This window comes from Epinephelus moara, chromosome 14 (assembly GCF_006386435.1).
Source record: "Epinephelus moara isolate mb chromosome 14, YSFRI_EMoa_1.0, whole genome shotgun sequence".
Lineage (NCBI taxonomy): Eukaryota > Metazoa > Chordata > Actinopteri > Perciformes > Serranidae > Epinephelus > Epinephelus moara.
Genome location: NC_065519.1, coordinates 14,380,608 through 14,396,024, shown reverse-complemented (window position 1 = coordinate 14,396,024; position 15,417 = coordinate 14,380,608). Strand labels below are relative to the sequence as shown.

The 15,417-nt window shown below is 34.9% G+C and overlaps 1 protein-coding gene across 1 annotated transcript in view; it reads left to right on the top strand.

The window, feature by feature from the left end:
• si:ch211-266g18.10 (titin) overlaps window positions 1–15,417 on the top strand; it is a 51,422-nt gene that overhangs the window by 26,675 nt on the left and 9,330 nt on the right. The window contains exons 39-64 of the mRNA XM_050061340.1: window positions 5–73; window positions 406–474; window positions 735–830; window positions 961–1,011; window positions 1,161–1,211; window positions 1,523–1,573; window positions 1,706–1,774; window positions 4,047–4,088; window positions 4,232–4,279; window positions 4,366–4,428; window positions 4,516–4,563; window positions 4,650–4,682; window positions 4,765–4,806; window positions 4,890–4,958; window positions 5,136–5,183; window positions 5,441–5,491; window positions 5,615–5,659; window positions 5,943–5,993; window positions 6,078–6,122; window positions 6,373–6,423; window positions 8,951–8,983; window positions 9,065–9,112; window positions 10,922–10,969; window positions 11,916–11,957; window positions 12,542–12,589; window positions 13,322–13,366. Coding sequence (XP_049917297.1) covers window positions 5–73; window positions 406–474; window positions 735–830; window positions 961–1,011; window positions 1,161–1,211; window positions 1,523–1,573; window positions 1,706–1,774; window positions 4,047–4,088; window positions 4,232–4,279; window positions 4,366–4,428; window positions 4,516–4,563; window positions 4,650–4,682; window positions 4,765–4,806; window positions 4,890–4,958; window positions 5,136–5,183; window positions 5,441–5,491; window positions 5,615–5,659; window positions 5,943–5,993; window positions 6,078–6,122; window positions 6,373–6,423; window positions 8,951–8,983; window positions 9,065–9,112; window positions 10,922–10,969; window positions 11,916–11,957; window positions 12,542–12,589; window positions 13,322–13,366 — 1,356 coding nt within the window. The remainder of the gene's footprint in view (window positions 1–4; window positions 74–405; window positions 475–734; window positions 831–960; window positions 1,012–1,160; window positions 1,212–1,522; window positions 1,574–1,705; window positions 1,775–4,046; window positions 4,089–4,231; window positions 4,280–4,365; window positions 4,429–4,515; window positions 4,564–4,649; window positions 4,683–4,764; window positions 4,807–4,889; window positions 4,959–5,135; window positions 5,184–5,440; window positions 5,492–5,614; window positions 5,660–5,942; window positions 5,994–6,077; window positions 6,123–6,372; window positions 6,424–8,950; window positions 8,984–9,064; window positions 9,113–10,921; window positions 10,970–11,915; window positions 11,958–12,541; window positions 12,590–13,321; window positions 13,367–15,417) is intronic.

Genomic DNA, 15,417 nt, shown 5'->3' with positions numbered 1-15,417 from the left:
CCAGCAGTGGCAGCTCCCAAGGAGCCCAAGAAGGAACCAAAGGAAAAAGTCAAAGCTGAACCTGTAAAAGCAGGTAATGTAAAACCATCCATAGAGCCATACTGATGGCAAGGCTAATAATGCTGTTACAATACATGTTTTTATTACAGTACAATATTTGTAAGTATAAGCTGCACTTAAGAAATGTTTACTCATAGAAGATCCGAAAGAGAGGCCTGACTGAAGCCTACAGAAGGCTAAATAGACTAAAGGGTTCAGGGGTTTGTTTAATGACACTGACTTTTTATGAGTAGAACACATACAAAAAATATGTATTCAATGATGGTGTCATATGACACTACATATTGACACTTATCTTTACATATACCTAAAACTTGAGGGCTTATTGGTGTCATAATTTCCCAGCAGTGGCAGCTCCCAAGGAGCCCAAGAAGGAACCAAAGGAAAAAGTCAAAGCTGAACCTTTAAAAGCAGGTAATGTAAAACCATCCATAGAGACATACTGAGAGCATGACTGAAAATACTGTTGTGATACATATGCAGTTTTCATCACAATACAATATTTGTAAGCATTAGTTGTACTACAATGCAGACGGTCTCAATGTAGAGGCTTGACTGAAGCCTACAGAGGGCTACATGGACTGATAGGTTTCCTTTGTTCAGTGAAGGGTGTATTTCTGTCTTGTGTGTAATTTATGTGAAAATGTTCAATCAGCTTTGTATCTTTATTTCAGACGCTGCACCCAAAAAGGCTGCAAGGAGGGTTAGAGTAGTCAAGAAGAAGGTTGTGTCTGTCCTGAAGAAGGAACATCTTAATGTTACAAAAGCAGGTGAGATAATACAGTGACATTTTATCATTGTGGTCAACATTTCATGAATTTGCACTGACACTGGTCACATATTTAATGTGAAGCTAAGATGAGTTAATGAATTATATTTGTGAATATTCTCCAATAACAGAGGCTCCTGCAGTTCCTAAGGTGAAAGCCAAACCAGAACCTGTAAAGAAAGGTATGAACATGCTTTATTCTTAAAATGATTTAAATTTTTTGGTGTTCAGATGCTGCATGACCTATTGTTAACTACTTTTTCACCAATCCTAAATCAGCTCATTCAAGAATGACAATAATGTAATTTTTGTGTGTATTCCCCAATAATAGAGGCTCCTGCAGTTCCTACGGTGAAAGCCAAACCAGAACCTGCAAAGAAAGGTATGAACATGCTAGCCAAACCAGAACCTGCAAAGAAAGGTATGAACATGCTTTATTCTTTTGTGTCAAAGTGATTTTGATTCACAGAAAGTGTCACACTTCTCTTTATATACACCTAAACATGAGGAAGATAGAGCATCTTAATGTTACAAAAGCAGGTGAGATGATACAGTGTGTAGAAGAACAGGTCACAGTGACATTTTATCCTCAGGGTTAGTATTTGATGGATTTTACAGTGACAGGTTTTATATGTTTAATGTGAAGCTAAGATGAGCTAATGAATTATATTTTTGAATATTCCCCAATAACAGAGGCTCCTGCAGTTCCTAAGGTGAAAGCCAAACCAGAACCTGCAAAGAAAGGTATGAACATGTTTTTTATTCTTTTGTGCTGATTGTCTTTTCAATAAGTAAAGTAAATTTGATATTCAAAGTAGCTACTTACCTTTACATATACCTAAAACTTGAGGGCTTATTGGTGTCATAATTTTCCAGCAGTGGCAGCTCCCAAGGAGCCCAAGAAGGAACCAAAGGAAAAAGTCAAAGCTGAACCTTTAAAAGCAGGTAATGTAAAGACTCACAGATGCTGCAGTCTGTTTACATCCCGCCGCACTCAGAGAGGACTGTTAAAAAAATGTAGAAATTGTAGCTGAAACACTGAAAATCCTCACATCAACACTTTCATACCCCAGTTATTTCAATGTGTGTAAGCTAAATGACAGAGACAGCTCTCTTTACAATGCAGTACAGAACAACAGCACCACAAACTGCACTAGTTTATTGCCAGTCCATACATACAAGGGATTTGTTTTGGTGTGTTGGTGCATAAACATAATAAGAGAAAATGAAATAAACCATATACTGCATAAATCAGGAAACATAAATATAGAATAGAAGAAAATAGAAATAAAAAAAATGTAAATAATGCTGTTAAAAATGTGCCAGTTTGTATAAAATAATGTACAATATATCTGAATAAAAATAAAGGAGCAGTTCAGAATGAGCAGAGGTTCACACTATAAAGTATAAATAAAAGTATAAAAAGAATGTGCAACGTACATTGTACAGCAATATATATTAGACTGTATAACCCAGGTCACAGAGTTAAGAAGCGCCTCGGATGCTTGGTGACACTGTAGGGAGAGGACCTACTGCTTTACGCTCCTAGATGTGCTTTTGTGTGTGTGTGTGAGGGGCCCTGCTAAGAGAAACCTTACGAGTGGCGCAGAGGGACTCCTGAATTGGTCAGGTTTTTTGAGTTGATTTGGAGTTTGATGGCGAGCCGACCCAGACGAGACCTCTAGGTCCCTGGACTGAAGATCCCTGAGCCAGAAACCGCCGACCTTACCCCGTGCTGCCCCGGCGGTAGGATAAACATCACCTGCATAAGGCCAACACCACTTGCACAGACCCGAAGCCCAGACTTTTATTTTACCCCTATTTTTTGTTTTTATTTGGCTTGGAAAAGACATTTACCCTTTTAGTTCCTCTTCGACGCATCCCTGCGCTTGTGGAAGGACTGAATCTTAACCCTCACTGAATTACGTGAATGGACTGAGTATTAACATCAATGATTATGCATGGTTATGGTGATTGTGGTGTTGTCTAAACGGTGAATAGTAAACTGTTGTTAGGTTGCAGCTAGTTGTTAATGGATAGTATTGAAACAGGGGTTGTTTTAATAGTGTTACCTTCCTCATGTTGGATCCCAAGAGTGAGATTTGAGAGTCTTGATTACTTATAATAGGGTGACAGACAGGAGAGTAGTGAAAAGAGTGATGAAAGAATTCATTTGTTGCGGACCTGTAACTGAGGTGTCTTTGTAGAGTTGTATTGTACATTGGATACTGTTTATAATAATTTTATTTTGTATTGTCTTTACTTTCATGTCAGTTTCAAAGAAAAAATACATGGTACAGTTCACAGCTCTTTGTCTCGTGTGGTCACTGAGTGTTGCAAATCACCTTTTCTGCCTCCTGTTTGAGTCTGGTATCTTCTGACTCTGGTCCAGTATGATCTTTACCAACTAATTATTCATTACTGCACCACCCCCCATGCTGGTATGCTACAACTGCACTATTAGTCACATTAGTGAATAAATAAATGTACAAATGACAGATAAATAAATAAATACAGAAATAGTGAAATAAATGTATAAATATAGAAATAAATAAATATGAAAATTAAAAAAAATACAGGAATAAATTAATGCAAAATTGAAAAAGAAATACAGGAAGGAATAAACAAATAAATGTGAAAATAATTAGATAAATAAATAAATGTAAAAATAAATACAGTTGTAAATCAATAAGTAAGTATGGAAATAAATAAATGTATGAATAAATAAATCCATAAATAATTTAAAATATAATGAATAAATACATATTGAAATAAACATGGAAATAAATAAATATATATGCATAGATAAATAATAATTACACATCTTAAACTGATTTATATAGATATATAACAGATATTTATTTCTGTATTTTTTTAGGCATTTATTTATTCTTTTTTTAGTTCTGTAATTATTTATTTCCATAGTTTTTTCCATAGTTTGTGTTTGGAAAGGCACCTTTTAAATAAATGTATTATTATTATTATTACCACTACTTTTAGCTGTGTATCTAAAGTGAGAGTATAAACATGGTTTACAGCTCACACAAACATTGTTTTTCCACACCTTTCAAAAACTACTGAAAACTACCTGAAGAAAATACGTCACTAGAATGTGAGGACCAGATTATCAGTTTACAGTGCAGATGTTTTTGATATAAACTCTAAAAGTATCTTATCAAAAGGCAAAGCTAATTTTGTGCCCCATTTTGTGACACAGAAGCGCCAAAGGAAAAGGCCAAAGCAGCTCCTGCTAAGAAAGGTAACACACACACACACACGCACATCATAAATTTATAAGTTTTTGATTATGTTTTCATTAATCACTAAAGAGAAAAATGATTGATTGTCACAAAGGGAATAAAACTGTCCTGCTGTAACAAATATTTTGCTTTTTACACACAGAAGTTGTTGCTCCTAAAGAAAAGGCCAAACCTGCCGTCTTGAAAAAAGGTAAGTGTGGAGCATGTTATAAAATATACATAAAATCATTTACATCTTGCTGTATGTGTATCTTATTTCCATCTTTCCACTCACAGAACAAGAGGCCAGAAATGCCACTCTGGTGAAACACAGATTCAAAATAGTGCCCATGAAAAAAGGTATGTTTTCTTTATATGTTTCACTGGTTTCATATTTCAGTGAACTGAGTCAGTGATTCTGAGCATTTATGTGTTTTATGTTTTCAGAAGTCAAGCCGCCAAAGGAGAAAGTCAAACCAGTCGCTGCAAAGAAAGGTACGACACATTGTATATATTTCAAACACCAAAATGTTCGTGACATCAGTGCAAACCAAACATCATGTACTATGTTTTCTTTACAGCCGAGAAGCCCAAACCAGCCAAAACAAAGAAAGGTAGGACAAATCTTTGTGTTCAGATTTCTCCTCCCAGTATGCATGTTTCTGGAATGACAAACCTAAAAATCACTTTATACAGAAGCTGCTCCAGTCAAGACAAAACCAGCCCCAGTAGTCAAAGGTAAAAGGACACTAATTAACATTTATGTTTGTGTTGAAATAGTGAAGCAACTGATTTTCCCACTCATTTGGATTTTCTTACAGAGGCAGAAGTACCGCCCAAAAATATCTCAGTAGCAAAGGAGAAGGTGAAACTTGTGCCACTGAAGAAAGGTACTTCTTTTAGTTTACACACTAATATCAATATTTTTAAATGGTCATCACTACAGTGTGCCCTTTTTTATTCAAAGTGCTGACTGCTCAACATTTATGAGTTTTGCATTTTAAAAAAATAATAAAACTGGTGATTACTGTTTTTTTTTTTTTTTTTATCTTTTCACTCTCTCATAGTGCCTGTAACTCCAAAAGAAAAAGTCAAACCAGCGCCACCAAAAAAAGGTAGTTAAAGTTATTAACTTAATTTCACCAATAAAATATCATCCATACTAACACCATATATAGTATGTATTTTCCCACAGTATTATTTATTCACTTATTTTTGTATTTTTACAGTCTGCTTATTTAACAAACGTTTTAGTCTAGATGCTTGAATGTTGTGGTGTCAGGAGTATTTGTGTGAATAAACTGCATCATGAAAAAAAAGTGCTGTAAATGACCAACTTGACTGATTTTTAAATTTTGATTATTTACTTTAGAAGCTGAGGTTCTGAAGGAGAAGAAGGCCGAGCCAGTGACTCCCAAAAAAGGTTTGTTTTTCTTTCGTACCTTCATTTATTTCACAATGTATATTTCACTCTCTTCACCTTTTAGTAGATTTGCAGCATCAGTTTACTTTGTTGTTTCTGACTGGGGACATGCATTTTCTCTAGCACCTGTTATCAAAGCAAAACCTAAAGCTGCTGTGAAGAAGAAAGGTATGCAGCACAAGTGTGTTTCTGTAGAGCTTTAGTAGCTTTAACATGTGGCTGCTCATGAAAACAGTAATGTTCAGACTGCTTATTAATATAATTTCAAAGGCTTGTGGAGGAAACTACTAAAAATCTGTTGTTCTCTATTGTATCTCTCCACTCCACTACATTTTTATTTACTGTGATTTATAATTTGGCCCATCAGGTCTCTGGATTTTTGTGATGGTGTCAGTAATCTGCTGGAAACAGCAGTCAGCATGAGTTGTGTTTTTGTCATTATTTGCTATAGAAGCTGAGGTTCCCAAAGAGAAGAAGGTCGAGCCAGTGACTCCTAAAAAAGGTTTGTTTTTCTTCCGAGCTTTCACTTATTTTACAGTGTATTTGTTATTCTATTTTAATCACATGGGGCTGTGTATTTCTCTAGCACCTGTTATCAAAGCAAAACCTAAAGCTGCTGTAAAGAAGAAAGGTATGCAGCACAAGTGTGTTTCTGTAGAGCTTTAATAGCTTTAACATGTGGCTGCTGATGAAAACAGTAATGTTCAGACTGTATTTTTGGGCTGCAACGTGAAGAGAAAGTGTGTGCAAATTGTTTCAACACTTTTGGGGTCTAATAATATAAATAATATTTATTGAAATCTTAAAAAGAATTAAATCAGACTTTTAAAATGCTGCAGCACCCCTGGCTTGACAGATGTTTTTGTTATTATTTGCTTTAGAAGCTGAGGTTCCTAAGGAGAAGAAGGCCGAGCCAGTGACTCCACCAAAAGGTTTGTTTTTCTTTGGTATTTAAATGTATGAGTTAATTTCATGATTTCTTAACTGTATACGTAATAGAGCCATGAATGTTTTTTCTAGCACCTGTTATCAAAGCAAAACCTAAAGCTGCTGTAAAGAAGAAAGGTATGCAGCAAAAGTGTGTTTCTGTAGAGCTTTAGTAGCTTTAACATGTGGCTGCTGATGAAAACAGTAATGTTCAGAACATCATCATTTATATAATTTCAAAGGCTTGTGAAAGAAACTACTGACAATTTGTTGTTCTCTATCAAACTGAGACTGTCGCTCTACTCTTACATTTTCCATATGTAAGACGAAACTGATTTAAGTATCAATAAATTAGTAAATAAATAAATGTACAAATGATAAACAAATTAATACAGAAATAATTAAATAAATGTAGAAATACAGAAATGTATAAATCAATTAATATGAAAATAAAACAAATACAGGAATAAATAAATATGAAATTAAAAAAGAAATACAGGAAGGAATAAATAAATAAATGTAAAAATAGATATATAAATGAATAAATGTATGAATAAATTCAGTGATAAATCAATAAATAAATGTATGAATACATGTATGAATAAATAAATCCATAAATATTTTTAAAAAATAATGAATGAATAAATATTGAAAAAACATGGGAAAAAATTATTAAACTGGACATAGAAGTAAATATTTTAATATGTAGAAATAAATAAAGATGATAACTAAGATGTGTAATTAGCCTATTTTTTTCTGTAGTTTGTGTTTGGAAAGGTGTCTTTTAAATAAAATGTATTATTATTATTATTATTATTATTATTATTTATAGATTTATTTATCTATTGATAGGCTACTTATGCCAGTTGTCATCCAGCATGCCCCCTGCTGTCAGGGTGTGTGCATACTTCTTGAGGACACACCGGGTTGCCTGGCCCAAGGGTTTACCCATAAAGCACCTGTGCTGGCCTGTAATCATTAGGCCCGTTTCCACCGCAGGAACTTCGGGGTAATTTTACGGGGCCGGGGCCGTTGGTGCGTGTCTCCACCGCAGGAACCATCCTCGTACTCCGTTCTCTCAGTGGAGACATGGTGGTTGAGAGGGCCGAGCGAGAGGACGTTCCTGTAGTAGTTCTTGCCCCCCAAATAGTACCAGGAACTTCTTCAGTGGAAACGGGCCTATTGTTTGTCTGATCTTGACCTGAGTCAGGGTGCATTGTGTGACAATCTGTGTTGTATCTTGAAAGAAAGGAGAGAGAGTGTGTGTGGGTTAGAGCACCGAATCTGCAAAGACTAGAGGCCCGTTTCCACTGAAGAAGTTCCTGGTACTATTTGGGGGGCAGGAACTACTACAGGAACGTCCNGCTAGCTCAATCATGTTGTAACTAAGATATCCGCTGGAAAAAATATTTTTTTCACAGGCCATTTAGGGAGTTTTTTTTAGATGGCGGCGGAAGCTATATGAACGAGCTAATCCTCATCTGCTGAGTTTTAATAATGCCGGCTATTTTGTTGCTTTCTGTTGTCGTCACATCCCTCCTTGAGTATATCCAATCAGCACCAAGTAACCCCAAAGCCCCAGCCAGGAGTTTTTCGGGGCCGTTCTGAGTACCTACTCCGAGGCAGGGACTTGTTTAGCCCCTGTAAAAGTTCTGGAACTCTGTCCTTCGGGGATGGTTCCTGCGGTGGAGACACGCACCAACGGCCCCAGCCCCGTAAAATTACCCCGAAGTTCCTGCGGTGGAAACGGGCCTTAGGAAAATGTAACATAATGGGGAAAATAGTCTCCTCAATCAGAGAACCAAGGTTATAATGTAAGCTGACAAATTTGTTTTAATACATTATAATCACCTAAAAAGACTTAGAGCTGAAGAAGTTGATATTTTAGGGATGCATGTTTTTTTACACCAGCAATAACATGCTTTATTTGAGCTGCATTGCAAGTTTGAGACATTTTCTAGGCAGTCACCTTAAACAATTGCTGCCTGGCTCATGAAAATAACCGAAGACCTTTGTGGTGTTTTTAACCTTGAGTAGGCTCCTTCCTATTAAATGTTTTGTTCCTTTGAATCAATGCACTCTTTTAAATTAAAGTTGTATATTTGTCTTTTTAAGGAAAAGGACAACTAGTCAATTCGAAGAACAATGAACTGTCTAACTTACATATCCGATAAAACAGGATTGTTGTGGAACTCAAAATTTTGCACTGGTATTTGTGTATGCACATCAGATAATAACATTAAAACCAGAGCAAACCTATGTCAGTATCTAATTCTGTAACTTTCATATTGACATAGTTTTCAGCTAACAGAGAATTCAATTATGACTTTTGGTTTTGGCCACCCCTATGAAAAATGTCTCAGAATGCTGCTACTTTTCAGAAAAGCTGTCATACACAAGCCAGATTTTTCTGACAATGTTATCATGCTTAGTAGCAGACATCTCAAACACATCTTAAAGAATGTGAGTTTCAGTTCACTTATTAGAAAGCAAGAATGATCATGCCTCTTATTTTTTCTTTCTCCTCTTTAGAACCTGAAGCCAAGCCAGTTCTTGCCAAAAAAGGTAATGCAGACACAATCCATCATTATTTGGCAACAAGTCAACTTTCTTTCTTTCTTCACAAATCATTTTTATTACACTCAGCGCCTGAGGTTACCAAGGAGAAGCCAAAACCAGCTCATGAAAAGAAAGGTAAATACTTAATTAAAACAACACAAAGTCACAGACAAGACATAGAATTTTAGATTCATTTTTAAAGGTACAGTGTGAAAGATTTAGGGGGATTTAGTGGCATCTAGTGAGGGGACTGCAGATTGCAAATAGTTGATACTTCCCTAGGTTGAAATTTCGGCAGCATTCATTGCTCAGGAGGTTTTTACCGGGAGCCAACTTAGCCAAAGAGGTCTCTTCCTCTCCAAAACAAGTGGACCTGGTGATTTAAACCAGTAAAGCAATGAATAAAGCTGTTAATGTTTTTCTGACGTCCTCATCGTGGAGGGGCCCTATCTAGAGCCAGTATTTGTTTGTCCATTCTTGGCTACTGTAGAAACATGGCGGTGCAACATGGCCATCAGGATCCACTCTCTATGTAGATTTAAACGATTCATTCTAAGGTAAAAAACCCCCACAATAATTCATATTTTCAGGTGATTACACACTAAAGAAAGCATACTCATTATATTATATTCAATTTATGCAGATTTATCCCCATAAATCCTATACACTGGACCAAAATTATGAAAATCCACAATTTTAAAAATGTTTCCTGTTTGGATTAGCTCCTTCTAAAATAGAGGCTGTAACAAAGAGGGAAAAGATCAAACCAATCCTAAAGAAAAAAGGTAGCCTGCCTGAAAATCATCCACCTGCAGATGATTTTCTGGGATTGTAGCTTCCAAAAATGATTGATATCCTCTAAATATACATAATAAGATGCTAATAATGTATAACTGTAATGTTACTTAAGCAACTATAACCAAACTAGATAACAAGGCAACTTACTAAGTATCATAAATGCTCACATTCTTATTTACTTAGAGCCCAAAGTTCCAGAGGACAAAGTAAAACCAGCTGTTAAAAAAGGCACAAAACAACATTTACTGCTCACATTGTCATGTTTGGTAACCAAAAAAAAAAAAAAGAATAAGCTTGTTTGGCATTTCCTCCTGTTGTACTAAGCACCATCACAAATATTTTTTCTCAGCGTTGCCGAGGAAAAAGGTCAAACCGGTCCATGTAAAGAAAGGTACATTAGTTCAGTAGGATTAATCCATATAACCAGTGTGGGATTGTGATGACAATGATTTATTTATCAAATGTAGGTCACTGTATTCTGTAACTGGATTGCTCAGGAGTGAAACAAGCATTTTGCCTATGAGATCAACAATAAATCAACACAGGAAATGGAGAGTGGTTTCTCTGCAACAGCTCCATAGGCAAACTGCTGTTTCTATGTGATCCTGAGGAATAATATAAGCTTGTTTATTTGCAAAGCAGATTTTGTAAAGCTTTTATAACTCACCTCTTACCTTCTGTAATGTTGACAAAAAGAGCTGCAGTGCCAAAGCACTGGCTGTGCTGTTCATCCCACCAAACATTAACAATGTGTTGTAAAAGTTGAAATGTTTGGAACGCTTCCTGCCCCTTGCCCTACAGTGTAGAGGATATAAAACAGGTAATTCACACAGCCAGACACATCAAAAGTGGAGAAACCAACACTTGCCAAGCAGTTGTTTTTTTTTTTTTTTACAGAAAAAGCCCCCAAAATGAACAAATCAACATATTTGTTATGATGAACTTTCTAACATGAATAACAGTCTTCCAGTTGTAGATTCTTAATGCTGTGCCGGCTGTTTTCAGCTTTTAGAAATCCAGTTTTGTCGTGGTAATGCTGTGGCTCAGGCTGCAATATGCCTAGCTGTAAAATGAACTAATTGTGGCTTCTGCTCTCCGTGTTCTGTGTCCCAATTGTACGAGTCTGACCTCTGTATCCTTTTGCAGAACTGGAGATTCCTAAAGAAAAGGAAAAGCTTGCTGCAGTGAAAAAAGGTAAAGTGTTTGGTACAGTGACAACCATTTCACCATTGACCATTTGATGACCATACTGCCCTGCAAAGGCTAAACCACAGTAGATAGATAGATGTAATTTAATTTCATTTAAAATTTGTTGCCGTTCAGGTGTGGTAATTATAAGTGTGTGACACATCAAAAGCCCTGATTGGCAGCCAGTGTGAGGGATGATAACATTTAAAAGGAGAAAGGCATAAGTGGGATCGCTCTATCGTGCGTAGCAAATTACAACAAAGCACCAGAGAAGATGATGTACCACCGTAAGAAAAGAGAAAAAAAAAAAACAGTGTCACGGAAGCTACCTGTCTCAGTTCTTCTTATTTTTATATTCTTATGTCATAATAAGAGCGATAACACACAAAAAGTTTGAAAACCACTGCACTAGGGGTTCTTAAAAATTTCGCTATTACTACTTTAAAAACTGACATCTGTAAATGAAACAAATACACATTGAATCTAGTTCCTCAAAATGAAAAAGATAAGACACTAAAATTTGGTCATTGCACTTTGCATTTGCATCACCTTTACAACTGTTCAAGGTTACACAATAGAAGAGTGCAGTAACTACACTTTACTGCATTTTGGGGCTCATAGGTCACTGATTATGGTTTGCAGGCATAAAAACCACTTAACAATTAACCACTTTTCTACATCTAACACGTTTAGCTGAAGAGTAAAAACTTTGAAGCCATTTTTCTCAGTTCTAGTGTTAGCAAAGTTATTTTGGTTAGCCTTTGCAGGGCAGCGTCATCTACATCAGTTTATAACGGAACAAGAATACTGAGTTAATTTGGTGATGTATTTGAGGCAAAGGTTTTAAAGTCTATCATACATACAGTATGCTGAAATTCTACTGCCAAAAATACCCTCACACATAAACAATAATGTATATTATATGAACTGCATTTTCTTCCTGATGATGCAGCCATTTCTAAGGAAAAGACCAAACCAGTCCGTGTGAAGAAAGGTACATTTGTGTTGCTTCAGTAAAGGCAGCACTTCATGTAACCATGTAACCTTCATAGTGATGTGATTACAACATGCAGCCTGAACGCTGAGAATGTTTTCCTGCTGAATGTGACAGCGTTCTTTATAAGAAACATCTAAAATTAAGATTTTGAGACACGTTTTTATTCAGCAAGAAAATATTCTGTTGAAGATTTATAGACAATAATTTACAGAATAACACAATGCTGATTTATCTGTGTCTATAAATCTTGGGCTTATATACCGTAAATGTATAATTTAGCAATATTTTCCAGTCTCTTACTGAGCATGCATGAAAATAGTTTTAACAACCCTAAACCTGTTGCAACGTGACTTTAGGCATGTCTTCTAATAACAACATAAGTTTAAATTTATGAGTCTTCAGTGTCATCCTGACACTAGTGAAATGTGCTGTATGCTACACAGGCTTACACAGGAAAGAAAGAAAAACCTGTTTTACTTTTAAAATGAAACAAAACATCCTTTTTTGTTACCTGGAAATGAAACTATGTTGTAATTATCCATGCTCTTGCCCACTTGTGTTCGTTCATATTTGTGAAACAGAGCCTGAGGTCTTAAAAGAAAAGGTCAAACCCACTGCAGCAAAGAAAGGTACTGCATACCATCAGTTTTAAGTAGTGTTTATTTACATCAATACATCTCAAAAATTCAATTAAATTCAACACACTTAATTTGTACCTTAGTGGTACTTTTCAGAGGCACGTAGAGTTGATGACACAATACAGAAGGTACAATAGGAAAATCCAAAGAATAGCTGTACAAATAATGATAATAACGATATTATTAATGCAATTAAGTATAATACATTACACAGAATATATTGGTAGCATGCTGTACATTTATGGCAAATTTGTGATTTATGGAGGATTTTCTGTGCACATTACGATAATGATGATATAAGATAAAGATGATAAAATAGTGCAAAAAAATAAGCTGTACACATTCATAAATGATAACGATATGAATAAGAGTGCTGAAAATGGGCTGTACACATGTATAAATGACAATGATATAGGAATGAGAGTGCAGGAAATAAGCTTTACACACCATGAGAATTAAATGAAAATAATAAATATAAATGCAATTAAATATAATGCAGTATACACAGTATACAAATATGGGTAGTACGATGTAAATTTATGCAAAATTTGTGATTTATGCAGAGGACAAGGTTCGTAAAGAAAAACCAGAGGCAATAATGAAAAAAAAAGTTTGTCAATAACCTGACTTTGTGACCACACACAGTTTACAGTACACCTACTACTGCACACTGTAGATCTGAGTTATATGGACATTATATTGTTTTTTCATTTATTATGTCAGAAAAACCAGTTGAGAAGAAGGCCGCGAAAGAAGAGAAAACTAAAGGTAATGGAAGTCAATTGTGGCAATCATGAACATTAACGTCAATGTGTGTGTGTGTGTGTGTGTGTGTGTGTGTGTGTGTGTGTGTGTGTGTGTGTGTGAAAAATCTCATAGTGAAATATCAAAAAACAAAGTATGGCTTGTCAAAACAACATCAAATTATCATTTCTCAAACATGTTAAAGAATATCATGACAAAAAGATGTCATAGTAAAACATGTCAAAAACACATATTTCTAAAAGAATGTCAGAAACAAATGTCAAAAAAAGGTCTGTACTGGATGTCAACAAAACATCATACTAAAATATATATATAAACAAATGTCATTGTATAGTATGTCAAAGAAAGTTCATAGTATAGTATGACTTTTTAGACATACTATATTATGACTTTTTTGCAATTTTTTTCAACATACTATACTATGACTTTTTGCAATTTTTTCTTCATACTATATTATGACTTTTTTCAACATACTCTACTATGACTGTTTTCGACATACTATATTATGACTTTTTCTGCACGTTTTTCGACATACTATACTATGACTTCTTTTCCACTTTTTTCGACACATACTATACTATGACTTTTTTCAACATACTATATGGCTTTATTGCACTTTTTATGACATACTATACTATGACTTTTTTCGACATACTATACTATAATTTTTTTGCACATTTTTCCGACATACTATACTATGACTTTTTTGCAATTTTTTTTTGACATACTATATTATGACTTTTTCGTAAGGCTATACTACAACTTTTTTTGCACTTCTTTCGAAGTACTATGAAAAGACTTTTTTCGACATACTATACTATACTCTGGCTTTTTCTGCACTTTTTTCGACATGCTATACTATGATTTTTTTTTTGCAGTTTTTTCGACATACTATAATATGACTTTTTCCCACATACTATACTATGACTATTTTTCCACTTTTTCGACATACTATATTATGACTTTTCGACATGCTTTACAATGACTTTTTTGGCACTTTTTCCGACATACTATATTATGACTTTTTTTCCACTTTTTTTGACATACTGACATTTATAGCAGTTTTTTCGACAAATTATACTATTACTTTATCCACACTTTTTTCGACATACTATACTACGACTTTTTTCCATATACTATACTATGACGTTTTTTGCACTTTTTTCGACATACTCTACTATGACTTTTTTCGACATACTATACTATAACTTTTTTAGCAGTTTTTTATGACATACTATACTATGAATGTTTTAGCAGTTTTTTATGACATACTATATTATGACTTTTTTCGACATACCATACTATGACTTTTTTTACACTTTTTTCGACATACTATGACTTTTTTGCACTTTTTATGACATACTATACTATGACTGTTTTAGAAGTTTTTTCGACATGCTATACTATGACTTTTTTAGCAGTTTTTTTGACATGCTATATTATGACTTTTTCTGCGCTTTTTTCAAAGTCAAAGTCAGCTTTATTGTCAATTCTACAATATGTACAGGACATACAGAGGATCGAAATTACTTTTTCTCTTCAGACCCTCGGTGCAGACAGTACACTTGACATAACATGCAAATATAAAATATAATAAGTAGGGGCATAAATAAAACCTGAGCTAAAAAGAGTTATACTCTAAAAAGTAAAAAGGCACAGTGGTAGCGACACAAACAATGTAGTGCAATGACAGTGCAGTATGAGTAACAGTGGTGCAAATTGAGTATCAGTAGTGCAAATTGAAGCTTTATGGACTGGATAAAGTGTATGTGTGCATGTATAGTTCAGAGTTCAGTGTTGATGGGGGGAGGGGGTTCGTCGTCCAGTGNTAAAAAGGCACAGTGGTAGCGACACAAACAATGTAGTGCAATGACAGTGCAATATGAGTAACAGTAATGCAAATTGACATGCTATACTGACTTTTTTCCCACTTTTTTCGACACGCTATACTATAACTTTTTCCGACATACTATATGATGGCTTTTTGCACTTATTATGACATACTATACTATGACTTTTTTCAACATACTATATGATGATTTTTTTTGCACTTT